Below are 17,892 nucleotides of genomic sequence, written 5' to 3'. Positions count from 1 at the left end.
CTATTTCGATACTTACACCTACAACTTTTGTATCGTACACGATTTTGACGGAGTGGAGAAGGATTGTTTTTTTACATACGGATCTGCACACACGACGCTGCGAATAATCCTCCCTCTCCCTCCCTCCGTTTTTATTTATTTTTTTATTTTTGTTTATTTTTTCGGTTTTTTGTTTTTCGTTTCTTCCGCGTTTGTTAGTACTGATTCGATCAAATCGAGTCACTGGCTCGAAGCTTCATTTTGCTTTTCACGGTTTCATATCGGTTGCAGAACGAATTATTTTCGTTTGTATAAACAAAGCCAAAACTTGAAAGGGATATTTTAATTATTCATACTAGTTTACACGCCCCGGGCATTGCGCTCGCGTCTGTCAGGAAAGATGATTTTGCCGCCGCGGTAGCTTCGAGCGATTCATTGATTAACTCTTGTCCGATACATTCGCTTGGCTAAGGGCAACAACGGATTCTCCGACGAACAACTATCCACCTTTGTCACGCTTCGCCGTGTTCACAATCCTCGCATTAACGGACCGTAAAACTCGGGAGAGAATTTTTATTCCATTTATAGGATTATGCGCGTATAATTGTAAGCAAACCGAATACCTCAAAATTTGGAAATTCGACATTTTTTACGCACACACGTTTCGTTAAAGCTTATTAGCTCTGATTCAAGTGTCAGGAGAGATGTAAACGTGATCGGGGATCGATAGAAAAACGTTTCAGTGTCGGTAAAAAAGTTTAAAAGTGAACGTTTGGGAGACGTTGTCGACGTTTTGCGTCTCGCGACGGCTCCAACCCGTAACTAAAAGGATTACTTTCCAACTTTTATACGCCCGCCATACCAAGAGCCGATTGAACAGATTTCTTCAAACTAATTGTAAGGAACCTCTGCGGCGAGTACGGACGCGCGTGCATCTCAAACCACTGGATTAAATAGCTTCGGGGCTAACTGCTTCACCGGTATAAGTGCATCGGCTCTTGCCTCATCTAAATACACTTTGGGGATTACTCAGTGATACGGTAGAAGCTGCTTACGTTCCGCTAAACTCGCGTTTACTTCTAGATTAGCCGAGGATTTTTACTGTAAACCGGTTTCTTTTTTTCTTCGTAAGTATTACGATTCTAAACTTTCCGCTATTGTACACGTACGCTATGGTGGTTCATTTTGTACGTTTTTTTTTCAAATTTTTTATATACGCCACTGGAAAAATTGGTGACAAATACTGAAAAAACATTATCGTAAAACCTGGAGGAGGTAGAAAAATATTTAGAGGTCGCAGTTGGCTGTTCACGTCTTTTATCCGAAAGATTGATCATCTAGACGAAATTTGGATAGCAATTTTTGTTGTTCCTATCACCTTGATGTCCCTATTTCGTTTTCAGTACTGATTGTTGCGAACAACGATGAATTGAACCACGATACGGAGAAAATAAACCACTTATATATGAATAGAAAACCTTAAGGTATACACATAAAAATGAATAAAGAGTGTTACAATAATTGGTAGCAACCTCTAAATATTTTCAATTTTATTTTATTTTATTTTTTCGCTTTTTTTACAATATTTGGCACAAATTTTTCGAGTAGTACCTAAAAAAAAAAAAAAAAATTTGAATCTGATCGCAGTAACAGCGAATCATGATGTATTTCAACACGATTATACTACACGGAGTACGAAAAATAGCTGCTGTTGAAAGTTTTGGAAGAATGGAAAAAAAAACAACTCATATGTATGCGTATCGCCTGTATAACATTTACTGTGAAAAATATGTACAACAATTTTTAAAAAAGCCTAGGGTAGCTCGGTTGGCGTCTAACAATAAGTACTAGACGAGTGCTTGCTGCAAAACTCGTCGCTTAAATTGTTTCTCATTTATGGCGAACGCGGTTACACTTCCGCGCAATTGTATGCCAAGTCTGGATATGTGCATATACCCTCCTTGAGTACCTACCTGCTACTTCTTCCCCAACGATGAAATTATCATGCTCGACCTAATTTCGCAATTCCAACGTTTCTGTTGCAAGGGGGAAAAAACAGGATAAAAAGAAAACGAATGTACGTATACGAAGAATAATATAAACAATTCCGAGAATAGTCGGTACTGATGTGTTGTCAAATGGAAATCTCTCTCAAAATGCATGTAATCGTACAATCGGTACCTTTAGCGTTACGAAAAACACGACGATAATTCTTCATGTACGAGTCTACCGAATTATTTGAACCTAAAGTTAGATCAAGAAAAAAGTAGAGAAGTGCTGTTTGCGAAAATCAGTTAACCCGTAAAAAAGGACATTCCTAATACGTGTTGAAAATTAATCAGAGTAAATTCGAATAACACAAGATAAAATATATGATAATTTGAATGAAACTTTTATCACGAGAACGTGAAAAATTATAAAAGTTTGGTGTTTTCGATTTGATTTCGATATTTTGAGCTTAACTTTTTCGACATAGGAATTCTTTTTCACTGTCTAGAAAATGTATAAATAGTTGTCTCCATTGTGGATATAAATAGTTTTGTGTAAGTACGGTGCAATAGATGTTCGTAAACAATTATCTTAGAATTAAACGACAGTGTGTACAGATTTTTTGAATATTTTTTAGACTATCTGTGATAATCTGGTGGAACAGGAAAATGTTCCCAAGAAACACGAGAATTGGCTAAAAAATCCCAGAATTTAATCATTTTTAATATTTTGTGTTATTCAAATTTGCTTTGATTTGTTTACCATCGCAAACTACACGTAGTTTTAACGGCTATCTACTTTTTCCAAATTTTTTAATCGGACGATCGCACCGATTCGTCGTTAAAAACATTCGTGATATGGCTACATATTTCTGTAAAGGGATTTTCGTCTCTCCGAAACTCGGATCTAAAGTCATTTTTGAGCTGCATCGCCGGCGTTTCAAAAAAACAGTAAAATTTGAAGTTTTTTTTGCGTTTTCCTCAAAAACTGCTACGAATACATGAAAAATGACTCGACCATCGTCTAGAGCGGAAAATTCTGCATCGAATTGTGTCCTCGTATGTCGGAAACGGAGTCGAATCAACGAACTGTTTTCCCGAAACGCCGATCGAGCCGCTCAAAAATCACTTCAGATTTGAATTTCAAAAGGTCGAAAATCCCTGTACACAAAAACGCAGCTGTATCTCGAATATTTTTAATTCAGACCTATTCCGACTGCACCATCATTGTAGCCTGTTGCAGAGCCTCGGATCGCCGTGGCGAAATTGGATCGGTAATATCGAGCTCTGTCTCGAATTCGAGGCGCAATGCACCTGAGATTACCCGACAACTCCCCGATGGATTCTCCCCTTTCTCCGCCCCGCGTCTCGATGTCGCCAACCTCTTTGTCAGGCTGGTTTTCCACCCCTTTCAAATTTTATCGCAAGCCTTGCGTATAGCCGTCGCGTTTGAGGTAAACGTTTTTGTCCCCCTTCGTTGGTGCGAAAGTAGCCTCCGTGAATTCGTTTAACTAAAAACAGCCACCTGGTGCGCCGTCTTTAAAATAACCCAAGACGGTTCTGTAACGTGTATTGTTGCGTTTATAAATTTTCGACGGATTATGATCTCGTAAAATCTTGATGCGAAATGTGAAAGTAAATTACGAATAACGATAAAGCAGAGAAAAAGTAAAATTAAACGACGTACGCTCAAAACTGTGAGATTCAATTTAATTAACACACTGCTTCGCGTGTATTTTCATCGGAGTATATAATTATATATCAATGAATTTTTCTGTTGCAAAGTTGTTATGCTAGTTCACAGAGTTTTCTATGTACAAAAATAACAATTGTCAATTATAATTATTATAGTATACGCTACATACGAAGTTATAACTATACACCGCAAAACTATCCACGTAACCAGGATAACAACAGAGCTTTTACTTTTTACTCGTATTTTTTTTCCTCCTCCTTTTCTTCAACTTTACGTATAATATATTGACAATACAAAATATGTTTTAAATTAACCGTTAGTTAGTTGCTACAGCTATTGTAACAATACCGTATCCGTGTATTTACATTTCTCATCATTCGTCGCTCAACAACAGATGTCGTGAATTGCAAAGATTCGTGACGTATTACAAAAGTTCAATGCCCTAATTTTTTTTTTTTTACAACCTGTACGAACAACGTGAGGGCCGAAAAATAATTTGATATTGAAACGACGTAAAATACTTTCGATTGTATGTGCATGCACGCGAGGTAGTCCAAATGAATCGGTAGCCGATTTATTTCATATTTCTACTCCACCAAGTATAAAATTTTATAATTTTTTCAGTTTTTGTTCCACCTGTCGCTTAGGAGTAGGTGTTTTAGATCTCATCTTGCAGAACTCGAAAACTGTGCATCTGGAAGAAAATTGGGTTGTTTTTTTTGAATTGGTCGAAAATAATTTCTTCAGGATTTTCTGAAAATCGTAAGTCGTCGTTTTTTTACCGAGTGGATGAATAATGGATCGAAGAAATATTGCGGCCAATTGTTAAAATCCGAATAACATGCATATTGATGTGCAAAAAGAAACTTAGCTACCAAACAACGGCCGGGCGATTTTACGTGAAATGTAAAAGAAAGTTTTCCTTTTAGTCAAAAGATAATTAAAAAAAAAGTTTGAAATTTTTCGAGAATGTAGTTTTTGAGAAAAATCGATTTTTGTACATTTTTCGTCGACAACAATGACTTGCGATTGTTGGAAAATTCTGACAAAAATTATTTACGACCAATTCAGAAAAAACGAAATTTTTTCCCTTTTACAACTTTTTCCTAAACACACAATTTTCGTGTCATGGAAAATTAGGTCTAAAATACCTACTTTTAAACGGCAGGTGGAAAAAGTTTGAACGAATTATAAAATTTATATTTGAGTAGAGTAGAAGTAGGAAGTAAATCGGCGAGGAATTCGATGGGGGTCGAGGTCAAACCTTGTTCACGTTTATTTTGACTACCCCATATATACGGTTTAAGTACTAAGGATGTTACATCGTTACGCGTAATAATTCAGCGCAAGAATCGAATAGTAATTTGTCCATTTTGAATTTTCCGTTTTTGACCCTCTCGTAAAAAGGCGTATCTTTGTTCAAATTATTCTCCCTTCTTTCGTATCGTCTTCAATTTCCTCTCATTTTCGCTTGACGAAGATGTTTTCGAGTAACTCCTTGGTTATGACACGATGCAGCCTCGTCGGGCTTTCCGTCGGCCTTTGGTAGAGGCGACTGTTGATGGCGTAAAGCTTGGGGCTTAGTTCGCACCTGACGTTGAACCACCAATCGCAGACGAATACCGCCTGGCTGAATTGAGTACCGTTCGGACAGAGAAAGCTCGCCTGTCTTCCGTCTATGTCGCAGTAATGCCATCCCTGGCACCTTGTTTCAACGTCGGCGAAAAAACCGGGATAGGCTTGATCGTCGCAGTAAAAATTCGTGTATGGCACTGTCCCTAGGACCGGGTAATCCGTTCCTGGCCTTCCTGCAACAAAGTTAACCGTTATTAATCGGGGTAGGTTACAAATATACGAAAGATCAAACAGTCGACGGGACGGAATCCCGAAAGTCTAATTACCGCCGGTTGAAAATGTGGACAGACCGTAAATACGAAAAGATGATCTGTCGAAAAATGAAAATTTAGAACGCAAAAATGTATAAATAAATCTATACCGACATTTTTTTTTTTTTTCAGATTGTCCAAGATTACGAAGGGCAAAATATTGAATTGAGAAAACAGCGAACAGTTAAAAATTCGACTTTTCAGATGTCAGAATCGTGCCTTTGTCGAAAATTTACGAATCTGAATTTATCAAAAACGACTGACGGAAGACTCGAAAGGTCGAAATCCCGAAACCCGCTACGACAGAATTGCCAAAATGCCGAAAGTTTGAATTCGGCATTCTGGTTCTTCTGCATTTTGTGAATCTTAATTTTGCTCCTACGGAACTTTGATCGTCGACATTTAATTTTTTTTTCGGTTTTGCGGGTGTCCGAAGTATCAGCCGCTCTCAATTTTCAATTTCGGAACTTTCATTTTTCTGCATCTCCACATTCTGTGCTTCGGTTATTCGGAACGCCGACTGCTCTGAAAATACATTTTCGGATAAGAAAGCGTTCGGTTAAATGAACTTTCGAGAAAATTGTTTTATCAAAAATCCCAGCTTCGGTGCGCTGATCGTTCGTTTTAAAATTCGTCTCTTGAAAATTTCGGGTTTTCAACCAGACGACTTTTTGGTCTTTAGGGATTTTGACCCCCATCCGTTATTCCGTTTAACGTATGCGGCATTCTCAGCCGATCACCAGCAAGCGAATGTATACGTGATGAAGTATGGAATACGGATGATTTGTAATATTCTGTATCCTTAACGCGCGCGTGTCCTTGCTTACTTGTATAATTCGAAAATTGGGATGATTAGGGATGCGAATGCTGTCGATGAATAAACGAGTCAGTGGTAATCAGACGGCGAGTTCGACGTGTATACTCTAATCAGGTTCCGTCTCAACTTCCTGGGACAACTTCGTGGTATACGGCGTAAATCGTTCTACAAGTTGTAACGATGTAGCATGTCGTTAGCTACGATTGAGCATTTTATAACGTGCGAGAAGTTGGGATTTTGAAGATGGACAATAGCATCGTACAATTTCACAACAGCGTTTCGAATCGATGTAGAGGTAGAATTAGACTATATTAGCTGAAGGGATTCGATCTCTGTCAGCGACCGCAAGATATAGAGAAGCAGTGCACGGTCTGTTTCCGTTCTTCCCGCTAGTCGAAGAGCCTTGAAATTAGCGGAGTTTGATTCGGTAATCAACGTGCTTCTTGGTACATACCCAGCGTATACACGTATAATACGGATACACGTGAACTACTTCAGAATCTTCGCAAGTTAGCTCCAAGTAATTATATCTTGGATCCACGAAGGGTAAATTCAGTTCGCTGCTGTACTTCGGGCTGGTCGGAGGGAGGAAACTTTGCAATTTTGTATAAACCTGTCAACAAAATTTATTTTCCCCGCGGAGTGACGGCTCTCCGTATATGTTCCGTTCCTACGTATACACGCATACGTATATATTACATACACATCTATTGCACACGCCAATCGTCGCATCGAGGTTGCAGCTTGCACTGCTCGATGCAGTCGAAATAGAAACGTTTGCGGCACGGGTATGGAAGAAGTAGAAGAAGAAAAAAATCGAAGGTAAATTGAAGAAAAGTAAAAATAGAGTACAAAACTGAACGGGAAAACTACTCGATGTTATTTTACATACACAACTTTTGCAAAGTATTAAAAGTTAAATTGCGCCTTGTGTAGGGTACGCGATACTTTTTTTTGTTTTTTTTCCATTTAGTATTACACGTATAAGGGAACACTTTTGTACATGCGGTGCGTAGTGCAATTATATGCAGAGTTATGACTGTAAAATGAATAATTAACATCGTTTCGTAAAAGTGAAACTTATTTTTTAATCTTTAATTATTGCAAGAGGGGGGAAGAGAAAACCTTTCTTCAATCGGGCCGAACGCGACGGTCTTTTAATCACGTTAATTTGTATTTAAAAATTTTTCCTTTTTTTGTTTTTGCACGTGGCGTGGAATTGTCTTTGTCAATAATCCGCAATGATTTCCCAACGTATAAACGTGCGTATATAACGTTAATTTTTCAAAACTTCACGTGAACTCGGTTTTATTATTCTGTGTATTTTGTTTGTTCGAACGCGCGTTGTTCGAATTATTATCGTTTCAAGCTTTTATACAACGGCCGCAGTGGGCAGGCTGCCGGATATGTACAACAGAGAGCGGAGAATGCAGATAAATATCTGGCAATTAGTACATGCACACACCCTAATTGGAGTTATGTGTTCTAATTTTTATAAAATGAACTCTGGCAGCGATTTCGAGTCACCGAGGTAGATACCTAAATTCCTCCGCGGTTCGGGGCAGGCAAACCTCTCCGTTCAGTTTGAAAACTCGAATTACTGTTGTTGCCATTTTGTTTCGTTCCATCTTTTCCTCCTCTCTTGTGGTACCTTGTCTCTCTCTTAGTGATCGAGATCGGGGGTTGTTTGTGAAACAAAAGCCTTTCGCCTTTCCTCTCTCCCTCCCGTCCTCAAAAAAGAAAAAAAAAAAATGAAAAACAGAAAATACAGCTGTTGTCAAAGTTTTTCAAAGACTTCATCAACTTTGCAAAACTTTGATGGCATCGCTGTCCGATTGCTGGGACAGTGTACAATTCGAAATGAACGATGGAGTCTGAAAGACTGAAGTAGAAGTAGAAAGGAGTAGAAGGAAAAGGGTAAAAAAAAAAAAAAAAAGTAAAAAAAAAAGTAAAAAAACATTCCTCCTTCATCCGCACCTGCAGCTGTAAAACATTGTGGGATAGAGCGGTGATCCCGTTCAATACCGCGACGTTTGACGTTACCACCGGTTACTATGACAACCAAAACAAAAGAGCACTAGGTGAATGGCAGTAGGTATGCATCACCACCACCACAACTACCACCGCCACGACCACCACCACTAACCATACCATCGGCATCGATGTACACACTACCGGCACGCCCGGACAGGATGAAAATGCTGCGTGAAGAGGAGGAACGCCTACGCGAGTTCGGGGACATGACATGATGGAGCCATTCCCGTATGGTTATAAAGAGTCTGGAGAGAGATACTCCTTCTTCGGCAACAGTGGTTGCAATGGTCTCGATTTTTACGCACGACGGGCGGCAGGCTTGGCCGTCACCTAATGCCCGAGTCGCGGCAGGTGAGAAAACGTCGAGGAAGAGGAATAGGAATAGAAATAGAGATAGAGATAGAAATAGAAATAGGAATAGGAAGATGCAGCAGCAGGAGTAAATGGGAAGTAGGAAGGCGGGAAAGGTTATCTCGCATGAAAATCTACTTCTCATGTTTGGCAAATGAAGGACCGTAGTTGAGCTTTAGAGCTTCTCTTTTACATTTCCGCTCGCCCATCATCGTAAAATCAGTGAAGCGGATGAAACTGCTGCTGCTGCTGGTGGTGGTGGTGGTGGTGAACCCTGCAAGGCCGCACACACGTCGCAAGCTGCAGCTCTGCATCGCGGTGATGCATCCGTGATACTTGTGGGCGGTAACAGGGGTGTGTGCATGTGTAAGTTCGTGCATGTTTCCGCGTGTGTCCCGGCGTGACGCGAAACCAGAATCTCCTCGACGTTGATCTAGTCTGGAGGGAGAGGTATTTCATTATCCTATACCAGACTGCCAGGAATAGCATAACCCTTCAGGAGATTGAGAATCGTCAGGTCAATGAGATAACTTTAGACATGCCGGCTGCTATATTGATTCAATCGCCGATCCGTATAAGACGTCCGAGACTATTGATATGACTCTTTTTCAATTAAATCCATACGGCGTTACGACGAAACTCGTTCGACATTTTACCTTAGTTTCGTTTCTGCATCAGCCGACGATAACTAGGTAATGATAGTTATTTTCATGACACCTGATCAGGGTGTCCATCGTGACGGATAAATAATTGGGATACTGTTGGGGGAAGTTTTTTAACGTCTTGCCAGAATTTTTTTCACTTACCGGGTATAGATTTACCAAGATCCAGGTACTCTCTCACCGAAGGACTCAGAAATCCTGGGGGCGCGACTGGCGCTCCATTCGTTGGATTGTTCCGCTCGTCTACATCGTCGTAATAATAATCCTCCTCCTCCGGGTCGAGAGGCTTCGTCCTTTTAGCGATCTTCGATCCGCTCTGGCCTCGATCTTCGACTCCGTCTGGAATAATTGCGTCAAGTTTCATACATATCTACACATAACACCTACGTTATGAATTTCCGAGCAAATATTTGTGTAAACTGTTTTTAATGATCGAGAAAAAATTGTTTAGCGCTCACGCGTGCTTTGGTAGGTACGGTTGGTAGATTTGGTACATATTACGCATACGTGTATGATGTATCGTATGCCTACAAATTTATTATTAACCTGGCAAAATTCATATATATATATATATATAGGTACGTGGATTTACATGTACAGAGCGATGAAAACTACTCAGAAGCTTTTCAAATAATTGACTTCGTTATACAGTCGACGTAACGAGGGGAAGTGTCCCTGGATTTTTCTGAATTGATTACGGGGAGCAAGTTTTTTTTTTTTTTTTTGCTCTTACCTCTTCGTTTTCTTCTTCCTTTACCTTCCCTCTTTTTCACCAGAAAGCCAACGTAACATTGATTACTTATCGTCGTTAGCAATGAACTAATTATTAATTCGCATTGAAATACCTTCGCTTTGCTCTAAGTATACTTTATACTTTTATACTTTTATACACGCATTGCTCTCTGCAATGGAATTCCAAGTTTTTATCGAATAGTTACGTAATGATGAAGTTTTCTTTCCCCGTTCATCCACGGTACAAAGCAAATTCTTTTAATCTCGCTAACTTGCTAAATTATTATAGAAAGATTGCTCTTTTTCTGATTCATCCTTGATTAATAACCGAGTGTTATGTTTTAAAAGGTAATATAAATAATTCATACTTTTCAATGCCGAACATGCAGAGAGAAATATACGTATACGTATGATGAAAACTGTGACGATCGTGAATTGGGTCCGCAGCCTGTTAAGAATGCAAGAGACAAAGGCTTCGTTTTGTTCCACCTCGCATTGGCGGTAAATGCAAAATAAAATTTCATCATAATGTATCGTTGATTATGTCGACAGATTATGAATCCGTTACGCACGTACCGAATGGCAAATTTTTAAGTCGAGAGCCTCGTATCTACAACCTGCATACGCACCCATTGTCTGCGCAATGATCAAGACGATGCAATCGATTTGACGTAATATCATGGGCGGTGTTCTCCTTGACTTATGGCCGAGTGCCAATGAAAAATATTCGAATTCGAATTGTTTTAAGTGCGTGCCTCACGCTGCATATCAGGTGAAAGGTGTTGCTCTTGCAAGAAGGGATTATCCCGCGTGGCATCATCGCGTTTTACATATCAGGCTCGTGTTTGTCGTTACGAAGCATGCAAAGTGCAGTGATTCGTTGTAAACGGAAAAAGTACATTTCCACGGGCACTAGTGAAAAGCAAAGTTTGAACGATACCGAAGTCAAGTATAAGGTGCGTAGTGACGTTATTATGATTTTCAGTTTAATCCTCCCACCTTCTTTTTACGATATCCTACCTTACGCAGAATACGTTTGTTTAATAACGAAGAAGGAACAAAACGAAGGGGGTAAAGAAGCAAATAAACAAACGAAATCAGACGATATTGATGAATAATAATTTGAACGTAATGTGGGAAAGCACGTGACAAATTCCCGGGATAAGGGATCACTCAATAATTCAAATTTATTCGTACGCGAATATATGTATACAGTTATAGGCGATGGAGGCAAATCGTTGATTTATGCGTACTGTGAAAATTATGATATAACATAGCTGTGCTCGTACGTAATGTTGAAAAAGTATCACTCGTTCATTCGTTTATTTATTTATTTATTCGAAAATGGAAAATGTTTACGGATCATACTCACCGCGATCATGCATTGCTAAACAATTATTATCGCTCGCGTTATGAACGCCTGCACGGCGTGCAGTTTAATATCCCGCACGCTGCAGGGATCGAGGGAAACGAGTGAAATACACACACGGCGGAGTCACGCGTGACCCCTTTCTCCTTTGGTTGGGGTCGTTAATACCCCCCGTGGTCACGCATTCCGCAAACGATAATACGTCCGGATATCTCTGCGTTTGCGTTCGGAACGTGCCGCGTTTCGCGTCCCGCGAATCCACTTCTGTTTCCGAACGTCCAGGTATCGTGCATGCCTCCTCGTCCACTTTGTCCTCCTCCTACTCCATCCATCCTGTTCGGGACTCGCAAGGGAGCTGTACCAGGTCGATCACTCCGATTTCGTTTCTTTTTTAATATGTCAGAGTAGACCAAAAACTAGAACGGGATACCTTCCTCGTAAGACACGTGGTCGATTCAGCGTCGTTGAAAAAGTGTAGGAAACTCGTCGGCACGAATCACCGTATCGTCGGCATTCCGAAATGCAAGCGGAATTCAGTTTTCCTCAGCTTTACGCGTCACGCGGTATAGCAGAAGTTTGTGTAATTGAACGCGGAAAATTTGTTCCCATTGGTGCAATTCAATTTATTCCTTCTAAAGTCCTTTCAATTTTATAGACTGAAAAGGATCGTTAAACTGGGTGATTGAATTCCCTCGGTTTTCTGCGAGTTTCTTTTTTCAAATTTGTTTTTTGCAAAGCAGTCCAGTCTCTGATTTCGAAAGTAAGACGACACCGTTGATATTACTTTTGTGGATCACGTTCGCTTCTTATTTTTATTCTCGCGTTAAATGTTTTTTTGTTTTTGTTTCCACGCCGAGCGTTTGTTGCGCTCTTCACTTCAGCTAGTAAATTCGTCGACATACCAGCATCGGTACCTGGAAACCTCGGCGCCGTTTCGCACCATCTTCAATCTCAGGACCAATTATTTCACACCTAAGAAGGCTTCGACTTCGAAGTCACGGTCTCATTAGTAATTCCAATTCGAACGGCTTTGCGTATACGTATTTATATACATATACATATACATGCATCTAAAATTTTTCTTCCCGGTTATCTCTTCGTACAAATTGAACGGCTTTTCCGTAACTCGACGCACACGGTTTAATTGATTACTTCCTCATTAATCGACGTCGTTTTAGAAATTCACAATGGTATACCGTCTCTCTTATAATCTTGTCGTACAGTTGAACAATTGACACTAAAAATGTAACAATGACAGCTTTGTTACCATATAGTCGAAATGAAATTCTTGCTAGAAAGTGCGGATTGAAAGGAATACCAGACACGTATAGGTACTTGAGAATAAATGTCACGATTCAATTTGCGGCAAACTTTTCATCAAACTTTTTACCTCATCTCGCATCTTTTCATTCACATACCAAACACGATCACCCGACCACGACTAGACGGTATATTCATTTCACAATCAATCCCAACTTTCCGTGTAGTCAAATTGAAAGAGAATAACTACGAATGAAAAATAAAGAAAAATGAGTACCTATTGAAAAGAAGGGTATGTACAAAAAATAAAAAAGAAATGAAAAAAAAAAAAAAAATCCCGGGAGTAAAGATTCCGCATCGTTGCCAAGGTAGAAGCGCTCGGCCGTATCCTAAGTCGGTACCTGCAGAATTGGAAAACTTTCCTTCTCCGTGCATTTGCCTATAAAAGTTGTGTGCGTCAGATACGCGAGGTACCTGCGACGTGTTTCATTAACGGCGTCGTCGAATCGCGCAAAAGACACCTTTCAAGGTAGCCTGGAATCGTGACCGGCGTTCGGTCCACGTCGCTTTGCGGCTATACCGTACTCTGACATTGGTCAAGATATGGAAATTCGTCGGGGCGTTATCGAGGCGGCGGAAGGCCGTTGGAGACGATGCTCTAAACTCGGACGGTGTCACGGCCGTCGCGTGGTGTCAACTACGTAACGACTTTCCTGCAGGACCGCTGGTGGAAAACGTGATTAGAAGTGGAATCTCATTCCATCCTCGGCTAACGCCACGCGGTGCGGGCGCGGCTTATGAGAGAAGATGTGGGCGGGGGGGGAGAGGAGAGGAGCGTGCGGGGAACCGTCAAGCTGGTTTCCCTATTTTCCGATAGGTTGCCTCGACAAAGTGCGGTCCCCCGGGCGTACGAGGTGGCGAACTCCGTGTCGAAGGAAAACAGTAATCAGGACGCGAAAGGCGGTTGGTGCTGGCTGCTGTCGCTGTCGCTGCTCCTTCTGCAGGTACCGTCGTCGCCGATACTTGGGAAGGAGGAGAAATGACGGTTCGGAGATGTCGAGCGTGTTGGCCGAGGGTTGGAACCGCTCGGGCTCACCACCGACCCAGGAAATACTGCACTCGATGCAATGCATACAAATGTCGACACCCGGTCACCTTTTTGCATTCAACTCGTCATCGTCGTCCGTTTCCCTCCGTCGAGAGACTCGACTTGAGGATCGATCGACTGGACCGTGTAAATCGAAAGTTGGGAAGAGACGGGGTGGCCACGAACCAGGACATGTCGGGGTATTTAAAGGAGGTCGTTGGGGATTTTTTATTTGGTCATGGAAAAATTGAAAATATCAATTTTCTATCCTGGGAATTGGAAATCATTTTTTGAGGCAACGAGTTTACTTTTTTTTCGTCGAGAAAACAATTTGGCGCTTGAACTGACTTTTTTTGTACCTGCATCATATTTTTCTTCAATTCAGAAATACACCAGAGTCCAATCATTTTCAACCCTCTCTGGTATAAATGAGGTTGAAGTTGGTAACGTTACTTCAACACGATGCACGTTTAGAAAAATCGTTACTTCGCAGCCTTAGGATTGTCTGAGATTCAACTAGTAAGTAATAACATTGGTAAAGATTTTGTTAAAAATTGTTCACCTCTGTTTCTAACTTTGATTTCGGGGCCTATTGATCCTTGAAGTTTTTATCAAGTTTTTAAACCAAAAAACTTGTAAGTTTTACACAAGAGTACGTCGATTCTCGTTGACGCGTTACATATATTGCGAGTGAAAGAATCTACTTGAGAAACTTTGCACGAAAGGTTTTCCTTTAGCGTGGTTGCCATTTTCGTCTTCTATTGCAACTTTATTTTGTCATATAAAAAACAAAAGAAGAAAAAAAAAAAAAATATCATTTCAACGATTATGCCGCGAACTACGCGCGGTTTAATTAATTGTTCGAGTTTACCGATGCAAGTATCTTGAGGCGAGTTTTTGTTACGCTGCAGAGGTTGATTCATTTAGGCAATTTCTTTCCTCATTGTGACCAATTAACGAATTAAGCTGCTGCTTATAAGCTGGCTTTCGAAACTCTAACGAGAGGTTTAATCTAGCTACCACGAGGCTTGTGGAAAGATGACCATTTTAAGGATTGCCATTTATACTTTTTCTATCTGCAAATCCAGTTCATACATTTATAGAAATTTATACAGCATTTATCACTTTGAAATACGCCATGACTGAAGCAATCTTCGTCTTGTGGAACGGTAGAAAATTCGTTAATTAATCACACTTGTTTTTTACTCGACATAAATGTTGTTATTTTTATGTTTGTTTTAAATTTGCGCTGTAAATATTCTCGAACCGAACGGTTATTTCGGAAAGAAACTATCCACGTTAATTGCTGAACCTTTCAGCGAAACTGTGCAGTTGCATAAAACGGAAAATTCAATGTTTACGTATAGCTAGATGCATATTTCAAGATTTGTGTTGATTAATTATACCCCGAATTACAATAACTCATTTTTTGTTCCTCGCCTCGATTCACCTCGCGATTATTTCCGATCTTAAATTTTTCGCTGATTCATTAGAAATTGAAATTTATCTTCCAAACCATAATTCACTACTTTCTGATGTACCGGTTCAGTTAACCGACTTACCCAACGCAATTTATCAGCGAATATACATGTATATTGTGTGTACATTTCGATCCGATATTTGGCGCTTTTTATTCCATTCCGCATGCGGGCGATTGAAAAATCGTTGAGAATCAATCCCGCGTTGCGGTTAAGTCTATATATATATATATGTATAAAGTGGACGTATTTATATGAAGAGAAATCCATGCTTATACAGCATAGATAGATCAGCCAAGGCTCTAGACTTGATAAATGTCTGGCAAAGAAAGAGAGAAGGAGGATGAAAAAAATCAGAACAACTTCCTGAACAAGGTCATCGTCTATGCGTGCCCATTTAAGCTTATAATATATACGTTGTCGAGTAGAATTTTTCACTACTTGTTCTCGGCGGTGTTTCGCGATATTTTAAAAGCGGAATGTTTGCAATTCCGAATCGCTGTTACGTCTGCTTGGTGTTCGAATCGGCTGACAATGAGAGAAAACAATTAATAACAAATTAACAAATCTTTGAAAAAATGTTTTTATTCATCCGTGTACATGCATAAATGCATGTAAGGCTTTTCACTGAGTCAAAACCTTTCGAGTAACATCTTTTGAATACCTTGAATAGTGAAACTTTTATAACTCCGAGGCTTATACGCGCGGTAAAATGCGAATAAAAGAATCACCCCAAAGCAAACACGCGACCGCAAGAAAAAGAGGCTCAAGCAATTTGTCTCTGCGGCAGTTTGGCTCTAACCTGTTGCGTCGTTTCACATTCACCCTTGGAATTCCCGTCGCGTCTTAGAAACTACGAAATTATTCATAGGGTATGTCACGCGTTCGTGAATTTGCACTGTTATCGATATTTGTACACATTTCATTCGTGGCCGATACTCTGAAGTCTTTGTTACTTCGACGATTGATAATAAAATGAAAAAAATTTCAATATTTAACCGATCTGTTAAAATCAGGCTTTCGATTTTTCTCTCTCGCATGGGAACCGGAAATTTGCGGAGAGCGGGAAGCGAAAAGACTGCGAAAGAAAGTAGAGTGGGTAAATAAATTCCTCGAACATTCAAACCTAGGCACATTTTCCACGTAATTTTTTTGTCTCTAAATCCCCCCCCCCCCCCCCCCCCCACTTCCTCTATTGTACGAACGTATATAACTTTCCTACTGCAGTAACGGCGGGTCGGCTGTAATTTGTAAAACTAATCTCATCGCGTTCTCACGCGTTCCGTGTCCGTGTATTTTTGATGCGCATGCATAAATACATACACACGAACACGCGTGTCTATCCCACAAGAGGTGGTTTTTTTCCTTTCTTTTATCTCTCTTTCATCTATACAACGTGTCGCCCTGACAATTTTAACCTGCAGGGAAATAAAAAGTACGTATATTACCGCGGTGGGAAAAAAAAAATCTTCCGTAGAATCCGCAGACCTCGGTTGAAACTTGCTTCGGAATAAAATGAGTTTTTTTTATGATATTCATTTATATTGTATAATTTTTTTATTTAGTGTGTTTTTATAAAAGCTAGATTTGCATATCCGATAGATATCGAATGTAACATTATATTTCATATGTATCGTATACACGCGGGTCAGGTATGGATAAAACAATCGACAGACTCGCGATTTAAGAATGAACGAATGAATGAATGAATGAATAAAGGGACACATGAATATTACAGCGGAGCTGTGATGTCCAGAATATTTATATATGTATGCAATGTATTCGGCAAGCAGGTCAATGCCAGGCGCGGCGAGTTCTATCCTGCTCATTCTATAGTCGAAGACGTCTCTTATCTTTCTCCCTCTCCGATGCTGCGTCAACCTTTCTTCTTTCCCTACGTATATCGTTCTCCCTCCCTCCCCCTCTTTCATCCGTATAGTACAAGGATTTATGCAACAAGTTGACGCTTCGCAGCTACAACGGTAATCGTGAAACGATGAAATCTTGGCAGTTCGTTTTTTTCCTCATGAAATTCGCATAAAACGCGAAATATCGCGAATTCGACTCGGGGGGATTTGAAAACGAAAAATACCGACGCAGGCCAATTAAGTTCGTAATCTCAAAATTCTCCGTACGATGTACTCGAGGTTCCTTTTTTACATTGTACGTAAACACGTACATGCATACACGCGTTTTATTTAATTGAGTGGGAATTTTTCTACGTTGCCGACAGCATTGTCACGATGTACCAGCTCTTTTCTAGCTCCAACCTTTCGTAGGCTCGAGCTGCTGCTGCCGCTGCTGCTGGTGCTGCTTTCTCTTTCGTGTGTCAAAGCTGTCTATGCAGTTGTCTATGCTGCAAGGATGTAAGCCCCGTTGGAAAACACGTTGTTAAGTTTAATCACTGTACAGCGATATGATGAAAGACGCGTTACTAATTCCAAAGAAATGTAATAATGTCCGATACAATCGCGTAAGTACAGATGTTGATAACTAATTGATACATGGATCGTGGAAATTGACCGGTTAATTAAATCGATAAATGTATTTGGA

General features: G+C 40.2%; 2 protein-coding genes across 4 annotated transcripts in view; one reads left to right on the top strand and one right to left on the bottom strand.

Annotated features, from left to right (window-relative positions):
• LOC124306911 (RING finger protein 17) overlaps positions 1-17,892 on the top strand; it is a 108,195-nt gene that overhangs the window by 71,274 nt on the left and 19,029 nt on the right. The gene's annotated exons all lie outside the window — the stretch shown is intronic.
• LOC124307086 (uncharacterized) overlaps positions 4,745-17,892 on the bottom strand; it is a 22,748-nt gene continuing 9,600 nt past the window's right edge. Inside the window, exons 2-3 of one of the 2 annotated variants that reach the window (XM_046768449.1) lie at positions 9,558-9,752; positions 4,745-5,471 (exon numbers count right to left, since the gene is read on the bottom strand). In XM_046768449.1, coding sequence (XP_046624405.1) covers positions 5,125-5,471; positions 9,558-9,752 — 542 coding nt within the window. In that variant the 3' untranslated portion in view covers positions 4,745-5,124. Of the gene's footprint in view, positions 5,472-8,517; positions 8,900-9,557; positions 9,753-17,892 lie in introns of those variants that run through there. The other variant, XM_046768438.1, reaches the window with a different exon arrangement.

Source organism: Neodiprion virginianus, chromosome 1 (assembly GCF_021901495.1).
Source record: "Neodiprion virginianus isolate iyNeoVirg1 chromosome 1, iyNeoVirg1.1, whole genome shotgun sequence".
NCBI lineage: Eukaryota > Metazoa > Arthropoda > Insecta > Hymenoptera > Diprionidae > Neodiprion > Neodiprion virginianus.
The sequence above is the reverse complement of the archived record's forward strand: the minus strand, read 5'-3'. Positions and strand labels throughout refer to the sequence as shown.